General features: G+C 33.7%; 4 protein-coding genes, 1 long non-coding RNA gene and 1 other non-coding gene across 8 annotated transcripts; 4 read left to right on the top strand and 2 right to left on the bottom strand.

The window, feature by feature from the left end:
* The first annotated feature begins 4,511 nt into the window (after positions 1-4,511).
* LOC123197016 lies at positions 4,512-5,127 on the top strand. Its single transcript, XM_044611193.1, has one exon. The coding sequence runs from the start codon at positions 4,632-4,634 to the stop codon at positions 5,049-5,051; it is 420 nt and encodes a 139-aa protein (XP_044467128.1). The 5' UTR covers positions 4,512-4,631; the 3' UTR covers positions 5,052-5,127.
* Positions 5,128-5,517: 390 nt separating this feature from the next.
* Positions 5,518-9,143, bottom strand: LOC123197018. 3 transcript variants are annotated; one of them, XR_006497778.1, is made up of 5 exons: positions 8,911-9,143; positions 8,041-8,209; positions 7,256-7,470; positions 6,835-6,891; positions 5,518-6,766 (listed from the first exon to the last, which is right to left on the bottom strand). It is a non-coding gene; the product is annotated as an uncharacterized LOC123197018 (long non-coding RNA). The 3 variants fall into 3 exon arrangements; XR_006497780.1 differs by having other exon boundaries at positions 6,835-6,888; XR_006497779.1 differs by having other exon boundaries at positions 8,041-8,176.
* Positions 9,014-9,095, bottom strand: TRNAS-GCU. The gene has a single exon. It is a non-coding gene; the product is annotated as a tRNA-Ser (tRNA).
* A 49-nt stretch (positions 9,144-9,192) lies between the features above and the next one.
* Positions 9,193-11,009, top strand: LOC123197015 (E3 ubiquitin-protein ligase RNF181-like). The gene is made up of 2 exons (XM_044611192.1): positions 9,193-9,780; positions 9,870-11,009. The coding sequence occupies exons 1-2, from the start codon at positions 9,297-9,299 to the stop codon at positions 9,878-9,880; spliced, it is 495 nt and encodes a 164-aa protein (XP_044467127.1). The 5' UTR covers positions 9,193-9,296; the 3' UTR covers positions 9,881-11,009.
* LOC123197017 lies at positions 10,591-11,009 on the top strand. The gene has a single exon (XM_044611194.1). The coding sequence runs from the start codon at positions 10,591-10,593 to the stop codon at positions 10,840-10,842; it is 252 nt and encodes an 83-aa protein (XP_044467129.1). The 3' UTR covers positions 10,843-11,009.
* Positions 11,010-11,564: 555 nt separating this feature from the next.
* LOC123197013 (VQ motif-containing protein 17-like) lies at positions 11,565-12,762 on the top strand. The gene has a single exon (XM_044611191.1). It carries the CDS (start codon positions 11,971-11,973, stop codon positions 12,535-12,537), a length of 567 nt encoding a protein of 188 aa, XP_044467126.1. The 5' UTR covers positions 11,565-11,970; the 3' UTR covers positions 12,538-12,762.
* The last annotated feature ends 6 nt before the right edge of the window (positions 12,763-12,768 follow it).

The following is a 12,768-nucleotide window of genomic DNA, read 5'->3' as shown; positions in this document are numbered from 1 at the left end:
TGCGTTTAGGAATTATGAAATTGGACAATCAGGTTCAAGTCTCTCTGTCTCTCTTTTAGGGTTCATGCGTTTAGGGATTATGAAATCGTAATCCAAAAAATGCAGCAACATGCCATATATAAACTAAAAATGCATTACACACACATAGGCGCATGCTCGAGGCACACGACATGTGTCACTTAAATTTGAATTTCATGCAGATTTATCATATCTGTCTAACGTGGCACAACACACAGGCATGACCTTATTATACATAATCGTGTGTCACCTAGAACTCATACTTTGACTTTCAAAATCATGCTAACTCATGCAAAAAAACCATCTTACTCTTGTGATGTACTTATGGGTGTTACACAAATAAGGTTTATTTGATAGAGTGTCATGATATTGTTGTGTACTTATAAATAAAAACATATCCACCCTCCTCTAGAAGTACTGCCCTCAAGAGAAAAGTGTCACTAAATTATCTATTTTGAGCATGTATTTAATTTAAAAACAAATAATAAATTCATTAAATAATTAAATAAAACCTCATTTATTAAAACTTATAAAATTACTAAAATACCCTTATCTCAAGAATAACTGAAATAGTCAAAAGATGTCCCAACATGAAAACATCTAGAAAGAAAGATGAAAGAATGATAAAAGAATATATAAAGTTTTCTCTGATTATTGTAGATGAAAGAATAATAAAAGAATAATTGTAATAGTCAAAAGGTGTGTACAATTTTTATGAAGGATAGATTTATCTCATTTACAAGGAGGGGTGTGTGTGTATGTGTGTATGTATATATATGTATGCATGTATTGTTTTGCACTGCTCCTCCACCATCCAATCAAAAATACGCAACCATGGTATTAATGTGTTCACATGAGTTTTCTTCATTTGGTAAACCCAATATTATACTTTAGGGTGGTGCATTAATTGTTTTCCCATTTGGTGGAAAGCCATCATATATGTAACAATCTTTATAATTTTATCCTAAACAATTTATTTTAAAATGGCCAAAGCACTTATTTATACCAAAAGATTACTTTTTTCTCGAACATTCATTCATATGTTGAATTTTGTAATTATTATTAGAGATAAAATCATCATTTTGAAATTCTATTTAAAATAATAATAATTTATTCCTATTTAACACTTTAGTTTTAAAAACTAATAATTTCTCTTATAACTTAATTATTAAAAGTCACCTTTTCACCCTCATCATCTAGAATTCTTAAGGTTTCCATATTTTAGAGTTAACAATTATCCTCCTCAAAGTTTAAAACATTTCATTTATACCCCAAAAATTCATTTCCTCTTTTTCCAATGATTGTTTTTTTCGGCGATTCTTTTTGGCACATTGTTAATCACTCCGACAACACCTCATCTCCCTTCCAAGTAGTTTTTGGATGCGAAAATCACAAAAGATCATCAATCAACACACAGATTGGTCGACAGACATCGTATAGACCTGGATGTTGGCTAGACACTATCCTTCAATTGATCTGTGCGTCAGTTGATGCACAAATCATCACGCCGCACAAAACCGTCAGGGAGGGAAAGGATGTGCCACCAAAATGGTTGACGATGAGTCAAAGCAAATCACTGGGAAGAATAGTCACCGAAAAAAGGAGTGAATTTTTAAAGGTGTAAATGCAATGTTTTGAACTTTGAGAGGACACTTGTTAACCCTAAAATATAGAAACCCTAGGAACCCTAGATGGTGGAGTTGAAAAGATAATTTTTAAAATTAAGTTAGAGGAAAATTATTAATTTTTAAAACTAAAGTGTCAAATGGAAATAAATTTTTTTTCAAATAAAATCTCAAAATAATAATTTTACCTATAGTAGTAACAACAAAATTTAACAAATAGATGAACATTTGGGTTTTTTAAAATTAATTGATAAAAATTTGAGAAAAGAGTAATCTTTACGTAAGAATAAGTTCCTTGATAATTTAAAAATATATATTTTATTTTGATATATCATTAACCATTGTCACAATGGCCAAATTGACCTTTGGTGAGAAAAGAAATTGTTCTTTATTTGATTAGAAGGTTAAAGTTATTACATGTTTACATGATAGAAGATATGGATATAGAAAACTATGTATTTTGAAGATCTTTGAATTGCTTAATCTCTTCCAATATACAAATTTAGACAACATTGATAAAGATGATGATACTTGGTTTTTAACAATTTAACTATGATTTTATTTGCTTGTAATTAGAAACTTTTATTTTTTAAACATTTAATTTCAAATCCATAATAAATAAGTATTATTAAATTACAATATAAATTTTTTGGAATAATTAATTATTTTAGTAATTTTTTATCCTATTATACAAATAAATCAAATTACTATTGTGGTTGGCTGACTGACATAATAAATTTAATAAATGTAAAATGAGCGTAAAAATATAATAAATTTATAATTCTAAATTTTTAAAATAAATAAATATTAAAAAATACAAGTCCAAGGGCCCAACCCAACCTACCAAGCTTGACTTAGGATTGATTAGAGCCCTAAATTTGCAGAGAGAGTGAGTTTAAGCTCTATTTAAGCCCCCATTAGCTTAGCTATAGGAAATATTTATCACAATACAATCATCTCATATAGTGTAGGTTTTAAAAGTAGAGGGATTGCAATTTTTAAGATATCGCTATGGCATAGAAATCCACTAATATAGGTAGAATGACTATTTCCATATAAATTTTGATAAAACAATTATTTTCACCTTTTAAATTTTAGGAGTATATTTTTTTTATTGATCATTCATTTCTGTTAATATAAACCATTTAGTTTCACTATAAATAACTAGTTTGTCATTTTTAATTCATTAGCATTGGATTTCTCCATTCATAGCAATTGAAGAGCTCAAGAGATTCAAACTATGGGCATAACTTTCTCTCTCATTTTTCAATTAACTTTGGAGAGAGAAAGTTCAATAATTGAAATCAAATTAGTAGTTTTGATTGTTTTTTCATCCATCCATCCATCTTTGTCACTAGCCACCTAACCCTCACAATGTCATTGTCGCTCCTTGTTAGCCAATGTCGCCCCATTTTCAATGTGTCTCACATAGTGTTAAATCTTAGTTCTAATTTCTTGATAACATTGATTTCATTGTTGTGAATATTTATAGCGATAAATCATGACATTGCCACCAATCTCACAACTAGAGACAACGATGTCGCTAATGCATCTCACAACTAGAAATAGTGACAATGTCACCAATTCAATTGCCCTTAGTTGTGGTTGGAAGATTATACAATGGGAAGATGGTGATTGATCAAGAGGGGAAGGGAAAGGAAAAGAAAAGAAAAGGAAACAAAGTATTTTCATAATGTCACTAAAATAAGAACATATTGATAATTATCATTTGTATTGTGTTCATGGTATTTTCATAATTTTACTAAAAATGATAAATTAGTAATTTTCATTGAAACTAAATAATTTTCATTAACCGAAGTAGATAATATGTCGAGAAATATATTTTTCAAACTTAAATAGTAAAAAATTATCATATCATCATAATTTGGATTGAAAATAATCATTCGACGTATAATAGTGGATTCTTATCCCTTACCCATATCTTATAATTTATATTCTCATAGCTTCTTTTACAATTGTATTTGATTCGAATAATCTTTTATTATCAAAAATGAAAGATCACTAGGAAGATAAATTAACTAAAAGAATATTAGATATAAATTATTAATATTTTTGATGAAAAATGATAAATTTAAATAATTATTATGTTTGATAGGAATTTGATAAAATAATATCAAAATATTATTTTATTTAAATATCATTAAATATAATTATTTTAAAATATTTTTCATATTACTTGTTATATTAATTGAAAATAAAAATATTTTTGTCTTAAGAAATTAATAAGTAATGATCTAAAAAAATCAAAATACTAAAGTAATTTTTTAATATCAAATGTAGAGCTAAGAATCAGATTATTTTTTATATCACTTATCACATTATTATTGATAATAAAAATTATTATATTAATAATAAAAAATTTTATTTACAAACAAAACAAAATAATACCAATAAATCTTTTATTACCATCAAACAGCCCCACTCGTTATCATGATAAAAGAACTTGTATATATTAAAGTTGGGCAATTGGACATTGTCTTCAAATGCAGGGCTTGGACAGGAACCGGGGCCTCCCTCCAAATTGTTGATGCTTTTGACATTTTCAAACTTGCCAATCCTCAATACATTCGAGCTAGTCTCCCTCTCACAAACCAACCTCACGGTTTGGCGGTTGGGAGGACACTTTTTTCAACCTCGGTCCTCATCCTCTTTAATCTTTATTTTAATTGCTTACCAATAATTAATCTATTCTTGTGATAAATGCATATTTTATCATTTTTATTGTTTAAAATATGTTTTATTTATTCAAATTATAAGACATTAAAATTAATTTATTTATAATTTAAAAATTAACATAATTCTTGACCACATAAAAAAAAAAAGTCAGTGAGATCCTAAATTAGCTCAACACACTAGGGCTTAAGACACCAAAGACCAAGTAAAAGGAAAGCCAAAGCCTAACATGTTTCATATTAAAGATCATATTCATATTCTTGCACAAAAACAAAATAGTTGAGTACTAGAGAGATGGGTGTGGTGATAATTGATGGGTCAACAGTTAGAGCTTTTGTGAGTGATGAAGAACAATTTAACAAGGGTGTTAATGAGGCATTTGCAGCTTTAGATCTTGACAAAGACGGGGTTTTATCGCGCTCAGAGCTATGCAAGGCTTTCGAATCTATGCGCCTCATTGACACCGACACTACTCCTTGTGAACAAGTTACACAGCTTTATGATTCCATTTTTGACAAGTTTGATTTGGATAGCAATGGAAGTGTTGATGTTGAAGAGTTCAGGTCAGAGGTAAAAAAGATATTGCTTGCTATTGCTGATGGCTTAGGATCTTGCCCTATTCAGATGGCTCTTGAAGATGATGGTCATAGTTTGCTCAAGAAAGCTGCTGATCTTGAGGCTTCCAAGATTGCTCAAGCTAAATCTTCTTCTTGATTAACTTGTTCTATCATGTTTATGTTCTGCTATACCAAGCTATTATTTCAATAAAAAAAGGGTTCCTTTTTTTAAATTTTATGGCTCCAATTGCCTCATTATTTTGAAAGATCCAAAACCCTTTTATAGTTATGGACTAGAAGCTTAACAGTAACTTTAAAAATAAGCAGAACAAGGCCAAATAATTTGATAGCCAAACAACTTCAAAAGAATGTTCATCAAAAAGCTCACAATGCAAAACATATACTTGGGTTATCAAACCAACCGGCAATTGTGGATAAAATTTAGGGTCAAGGTTAAATAAAAGTAAAATATTAAAGGGTTAATGAAGAAATAATAAAATTTAGGAGGAATCGATATAAAAATTTGAAATTCATATTGATATTTTTCATATATTAAAATTAAAAAATTTAAGAGAGTTAACCCACCTTGACCCCTGTTGGGTCAGCCACTGGCCAGCAGGATCCATAAGCAAACACAAAGAAGCCATAAAATTAGCACCATAGTCATACCAAGTTTAAGCAATATAGTAGTCTGGGACCTAAAATAAACAAACGATTCATCTAATCCAAACTACCCAATCATCAGCCTCATCACTGCTGAACTGGAACTATCTTCAATTTTTTACTTTTCAAATTACCTAAATTCTCTACAGATAACTATAAATGCATATGATTATACACTGAACACTAAAAAAATCAGAATTTTATAATTAAAAAGGTTCAACTTGTTCTGTCAGAAGCCTCCGCCCAATCTTGAAGGCAAACCAAGGCTCTTACTGTCTTTGGTTTTAGGGAGCTTTAATAGGGAATTATTACTTGACCTACCATACCAAATGCACTCTCAGAATTGGTCGTGGAGGCCGGAATGGTCAAAATTTCTAACTGAGCATGCACCACTGTACACTTAACACATCTACTTCACTAATCATAGATTTGTTCTTCCAAATAAAGATCTACCTGAGCTTTCTCCTCTGGTGTCCAAAAATCTGGTGCTTTGAAAAGTTTTATAAACTTCGAACTCATCTATAACATTAGGGATGTTAGAGGCAACCACAGATATCCCATAGGCATAAGAGCAGACAGAAATTTGCGTGTACTCATCAAACAACTGTAAAGAGTGCCAACAATTCACCCAACATATCACTGTGCATCAATGCCATAAAGTTTGGTATACAATACTTAATAAACTTCAACTTGTATCGTGGCTCCAAGATTGCAGCAGATGACAAAGTTATAATCTGACCAGTGCTTGCTTGAATTCTAACTTCATCTCCTTGACCATACCAGTCATAAAATTTTCTGGGCCTCTTATTGCATCCAACAAGCCATTATGAATCTTCCAAACACCCTAGCAACATATATTAGAGGTCGGAAATCTAGTTTCACAGAACACATTTGCTACCTCATAAAATCCATTCAAGAATTTGCACAAGAGATTCACTTTTGCCCACTCATCTTCTGATAGATAGCACTTGAAGCTGTTATCCCATTCCCCTAAGTATATAAATGCATTCTTATAATGAGCAGCTACTTTTAGCATGTAATATACAGTATTCTACTGGGTAAGACAATCAATGCAGAACTTTTTCCTCATATCCAAACTCAAATTTCTAGCAATTACATTAAAATTCTTCTTCCCTTGTGGGAATTGCTTCACATACATATTACCAAGACGAACTATTCCAATGATGTCTGTATGAGATCAAACCCAGCCTGCACAATTACATTCATAGTGTGAGCACAACAACCCACATGGGAAAATGCACTATTATGATGAGTACCTGTTCTGTGTATGTGCAGTGGCAGCTTCAAGCTCAAGCTCCCACCGAGACAGCCTACTGGGTTGGTAAAAATGGAATGTATTATGGACATTGTAATGGCAAGAACTATTCAATGTAACACAAGGGAATGTAATGGCTTTATTGATGATGAATGAAATACAGCCGTAGTGACTGAGTTTATTCTGAAAATATGCTACTGAATAACTAGATAAATAATAACCTAAGGTACCTAGGAACCTAACTACAACCTTGCCAGTTCCCCCCTAGGCCTAAACCCCCAAAACCCCTGAATCTGTATATGTTTCTGCCTGCCCTCCTTTACTGATTGCTGCCCTTTTTATATTTGTGCTTTCATTATCTGTATCATGCTTATCAGCCTTGCTTGAGTTATCTGAATAAGGAAAATGACTTATCCCAATACCTGATAATAATCTGTTTGAGTCTTCTAGTTCAGTTTTACTTGATCTCCCAATTGTCATGGTTATCACTTGGGCTGAGGCTGAATTCTCTGTTTTGCCCTTTCTTTTATAGACCTTCATGACAGGAGGTCTATCATATTACAAGGAAGGTTCTTCTTTGCATCAAGCAGAGACCTAACCAAGAGAGCAACCTGATTATTGGTTGATAAATTGTCCCCTGCAATGCAAAAAACTTAATGTTCAGTATTCCATTGAACCATACACAAAGCTATCTCACCTCCTATGGATAAAGTATCATATGGAGGCGGTACAAGTTTGAACCACAGTATCCTTTTCTGTAATCTCTACTCATAATTGACAACATGAGCAGTCACGCAACTGTAACAATCATCTGAAATAGGTTTACATGTAGCAGGTAAACAAATTTGACCTGGACATGTTGTCAACAGCTCCCAAACTTTCCTCCTTTCTTTCATATAAACTTATATTACTTTTTAATGGCCTGCCTATTTATCAGCTCAAACTTGGGACATGCAACAGCCATTACATATTTGAAACCCACATCTTCAACCAATCTGAATGTTTGCTTAACCGTAACAATCATCATTGCAATTGCTTTACAAATCTCACGTAAATCATATTAATGATTCCCCAAGGACAAAGATGCATAGTTCAATGTATCATGTGAAGTTGTATATTTGGTGTCACCGTTATCATGTTCAGGACATGAACTAATGTGACACATAAATGTTAAGTACCATTAGCAGATTTAGCAGAATAAACTTACGTACAAATAGCCTTCGAATCTTTATCACACTCTGCTGGGATCTTCAGAAAAACATCCCACACCTTTGAAATTGTTTTGCAGCTTTTGCAACGCTTAGAGGAACTCTCATGTTCTCTGCTCTCCACATTTGCAGGTGCTTCAATTAACATTGACGTATTGTTTAAGAAATCTAAATATTAAATTATTTACAAAGAACATCAGCAGCACACAATGTAAAAACCAAGAAATTACATTGTATATCCAGAATAAACTTTTTGTTCCCAAGAACATATGCTAACATGTATAACTTTTGATTAACTTTCTACAAACAATACGACACAAAGCAGAAAATTTTTTGTGTCATAGATTGGAAGTTTGACATGAAATATTGGATGAAGCATTGCAACTTAATATTTTGTTAGTTCGACCTGATCTAACATGTTTAATCATGCTTTGCCAAATTAACAATGCAAATGAAGATATAACAGCAGAGGTAATTGCCATCCATTTGCTATGTATAACAGAGGTAATTTATGTTCATATACAAACAGTTGAATGCATAAGTAAGGCAGACAACAAAAGATAAATCTTAGAATCTGCGTTCCTAATATCATGCCTTCTAAGACCTTAATTAAGCAAAAACTGAAAGTTTTTTCCCAATCAAAAATACAGGAAGGCAATATTTATAAAGGGAGGTTTCAATGAAATCATCATACGATGGTAAGATTTCAGAAACTAATACTCAACAGTATAAGCAAACCCAGATTCTCTCAATTTAATAGTCTAACTTTCATCTACCTGGATAAAATTGTTAACAAATTCCTCACTACAAGAAGCAAAAACATGAAAAAAAAAAAAAAATTTCAGGAAGGACTAACACTACAAACTCACCTACAGCAACCCTCTGCTAAAAATCATCCATTTCTTAGCGGTGTTGAGAGAGAAGTAGAGAAGTTTGAATTAAAAAAATATATATATCAAATGATAAAAAAATCGTCGCCTGAGAGATTCGAATTCTCGCGGGGAAACCCCATGTACTTAGCAGGCACACGCCTTAACCACTCGGCCAAAGCGACTCTTTGATAGCCAACAAGTAATTCTTTATAATTATATGTGATTTTTTAAGGTAATTTTAGACAAATATAGGAGAGAAGTCAGACGGCAGAACTGACAAATGACAATGGGCACCACCAAACGAAGCAAAACAAAAACTAAAAGATACACGAACCCACCCCCCACATGGCCATTCTCCATTCTTCAACAAGAGACTCGTCAAAATGTCATCCACCGCCTCCGCCACCACCACCGCCACCGACAGAGTCACTTGTTGGTGTCACCAATGTGATATGAGCGTCAGTCTCGTCTTTTCCTCCAGCTCCACCATCTCTTCTTCTCCTACAATCTCACTCCCCTGCCCCCACTGCCACTCCCTCTCTCTCGAACACATGGATGCCCCTCCAGATCTTATCTCCAATTCCCATTTCGACTTCCTTTTTGCTGATTACGATTTCGATTGCTACGATGATGGTACTGGTGATAATGCATCCAATTCAGTCACCAATGCTTGGCAATCATCAATTTCGAATCTGGTAATATCTGAATCTTTGTCAGGAGAGTTGTGTGTTATTTGTAAAGATGAGTTCTTTGTTGATTCAGAAGTCAATCAACTTCCTTGCAAACACCTTTACCATCCTCACTGCATCCTCCCTTGGCTTTCCCATCATTCCTCCTGCCCTCTCTGCAGATTCCAGTTAATTTCAGGTCTGCTTCATTTCCTCATCATAAGACCACTTACTTGTTTATTTACTTTTTCTAATGCTGAATTCAGCTTGTTTGAAATCCGATTGCAGGCAATGAATAATCAACTTTCACTCATAAATCAAGTTTGAATCTGCATTGGATGATAATCCTGTTAAAATAAGCTGTGATTCTGTTGGGAATTGTTCTCCTGTTTTCGATTATCAATTGTAAACTAATATCTACCCTCCTGGTATTTTGTATGCTTAAAATAAGAAAACTTGTTCAACTCAAAAAGGTAGCTTTTTTCTGTCAATTATTTAGAATCCTCAACCATTCGGGTTCACAAATGCCCATCTTTAAATTAAATCTAATTTTCAGGAACCATCCGTTGTAGATACGTACTTTCAAGTCAGTTTGGTCTGTGATAAGAATAAAGTAAGGTGATGTGGCGCCACATCCTCCAAGAATCTGAAAGACGAATTTGTTCTGTTCAAGTAATTATCTTTTAAAGGAACTTTAACTACATCATGCTCACCGACTTTTTCAGCACGTAAATTAAACAAAAACATTCTTGTTCACAAGTAGAGCATTCAATTATTTAACCGACTTTCAGGCAAAAGCAACCCAAGTCAAAGGCAACCCAGTCCTCCATATAGAAACTTCAAAGAAAGAAGTTAATACACGTAAAGTGGATATGGTGGAAATTTCTTTGTTCCAAGTTTAGGTCAACACGTCAAATATGATCGGCTTCTTTTCCATATCTCTATATAAGCGTAGTTTGCATATGGATCTTGTAATATCAAAACGGGTTATCTCTTTTTATCAGCCAAGATGATGATTGAAGGTGGGTTACAGGATATTTTGATCAAGGTGTTGATGTTTGCTGTTGTTCAAGCTCTGGTTTATCTCATCCTTTCTAAATCGTCAAACATCTTCTCCAAATCCAAGTACAAGAGATCGCATAGTTTCAAACCAGCTCGATCCGTTAGTATTCGAAGGATGATGGCTGCTCTCCAAGACTTGCCTGCAGGTGGAGAGCCATCACCGACTACTACAAATCAAGATCATCCAACTGCGTCTTAATAGTTATTTAGGAGGCTTGCATACACAGATATTAGAGATTGGCGTGCTTGTTAATTTATATATATATGTAAATCTAAGCGAGTTTTCGGTTGCTTGTACTCAATGTGAAATCAGATCATTCTTGTAAGTTAATTATTTACACAGAAATTATAATATTTGTTGTGATATGATATGTATGGTAAGCATTTGTTGAGTAATCAACAGCTTAATTATATGATTTGATTTGGATGCTAACTTCCCAACAACGTTGGCACTTTTGGCCTTGTGATTAATTCCTTTGCAAGACTATTGATTTCACTTCTCACCTTCTATACATTTTAATAATTAACTGCTTGGCTACCTTCACTATTTCACAAGTCTCATCAGTCATCACCACCCAGTTGCCGGTTTTAACTAGGGCTGGATTCGAGCCGAGCCAGCTTGAGCTCGAGCTCGGCTCGAGCCCGAAACGAGCCGGGCTCAGCTTGGCTCGATCGAGCTCGAGCCGAGCCCGAGCTGGCTCGGTATATTTTTTTAAAAATTTTTTTATACAAAACGGCGTCGTTTTGATTCATATATATATACAAAACGGTGTCGTTTTGATATAAAAAATGAGTCGAGTCGAGCCGTTACCGAGCCGAACTGAAAACGAGCCGAACTCGAGCCGGCCCTCAAAAAGCCGAGCCGAGCCCGAGCTGGCTGCGAGCCGAGCTCGGCTCGGCTCGAATCCAGCCCTAGTTTTAACAGACTCATGAGATGGATCCATCCATTCCACTCTGGCTTCACTTCTTCCTTAAAAATGGGAGCTATAGTTTTATGACTTTTACTTGGCAGGAAGGCATAGCCTCCTCTTATAAGCTAATTCATCATGAATATGTATGTATGTATGTATTTGTACCAATAATAAAGCATATATATCATATCATAACTTATAAATTAAACTTGTAAAGTCCAGCTGCGGCTCTTTTTGGTTGGGCAAATGAAGTCAACCCAAGTAGAGGCAACTTGTCTTAAATCAAAGGGATAACAAATGGGTTATTATCAATATGTTATTGAATATGCATACACTTGTAATTCATTTTTGCAAGTAGTAATAAATGACTTAAATTGTGGTCCAATGAAATAAATATAACATTGCCTTACACAATCATGACATGGAATGAATTGCATCAAGCCATATACCTACGTTGCTTCATTTCACTCTTGTCATCCAACTTGCAGTTAATTTTCATTTGCACCACTCTTGTATATTCAACTCTTTTCTTCTCATCTATTTCGGCCCCAATTATATGTGCCTTCTTCCAAGCAGAAACCATGGAAGAGGAAGATATGAGGATGGTGTCAAGTGATCATTCAACTCCATCGTCAACTCAACTGCCCATGCACAAAATCAATTCCCACAAATTCAAACCCAAGATTCGGATAATTCACATATTTGCACCAGAAATCACAAACACCGAAGTAGCAAATTTTCGAGAGCTTGTGCAAAGACTCACTGGGAAAGCTGCAGCTGCAGAAACAAAAGGAATGATAATGAAGAAGAAAAGGAAACTTCCAACTAGCAGATCAAGCTTCATTCATCATGCAAAGCCTGCAGCGAGTTTATTGCCTACCGGGTGTGGGGATCAAGTTCATAATATTAAGGAAGACGAAAATGAGAGTAGTTCAACTGGTTTCTTCGATGGCTTTACAGATATGGATGGTTTTATTCAATAGTTACGTCTATGAAGTGATCATCTTCTGATTATCATTATTATGGCATGGATGTGCAGGGCGGCAGCTGGATGACTTTCCTCGTCCTTGGACTTTCTTCTTTTAGTGGCTATGTATGAAATTGATATTTTGGTTTAGTTATTATTAATTTTATATATCATGATAACTATGTAATTATGATTCTGAATATACATAAAATAACCTTTAATCAGATGATGACATATTAACGTTCAA

Source organism: Mangifera indica, chromosome 14 (genome assembly GCF_011075055.1).
Source record: "Mangifera indica cultivar Alphonso chromosome 14, CATAS_Mindica_2.1, whole genome shotgun sequence".
Classification (NCBI taxonomy): domain Eukaryota; kingdom Viridiplantae; phylum Streptophyta; class Magnoliopsida; order Sapindales; family Anacardiaceae; genus Mangifera; species Mangifera indica.
Note: the sequence above shows the minus strand (reverse complement) of the source record. Positions and strands in the feature narration are given on the sequence as shown.

Bases quoted from the DNA above. Each gene is read 5' to 3' on its own strand.
- LOC123197016 (XM_044611193.1), top strand. From the start codon at position 4,632: ATGGGTGTGGTGATAATTGATGGGTCAACAGTTAGAGCTTTTGTGAGT.
- LOC123197015 (XM_044611192.1), top strand. From the start codon at position 9,297: ATGTCATCCACCGCCTCCGCCACCACCACCGCCACCGACAGAGTCACT.
- LOC123197017 (XM_044611194.1), top strand. From the start codon at position 10,591: ATGATGATTGAAGGTGGGTTACAGGATATTTTGATCAAGGTGTTGATG.
- LOC123197013 (XM_044611191.1), top strand. From the start codon at position 11,971: ATGACATGGAATGAATTGCATCAAGCCATATACCTACGTTGCTTCATT.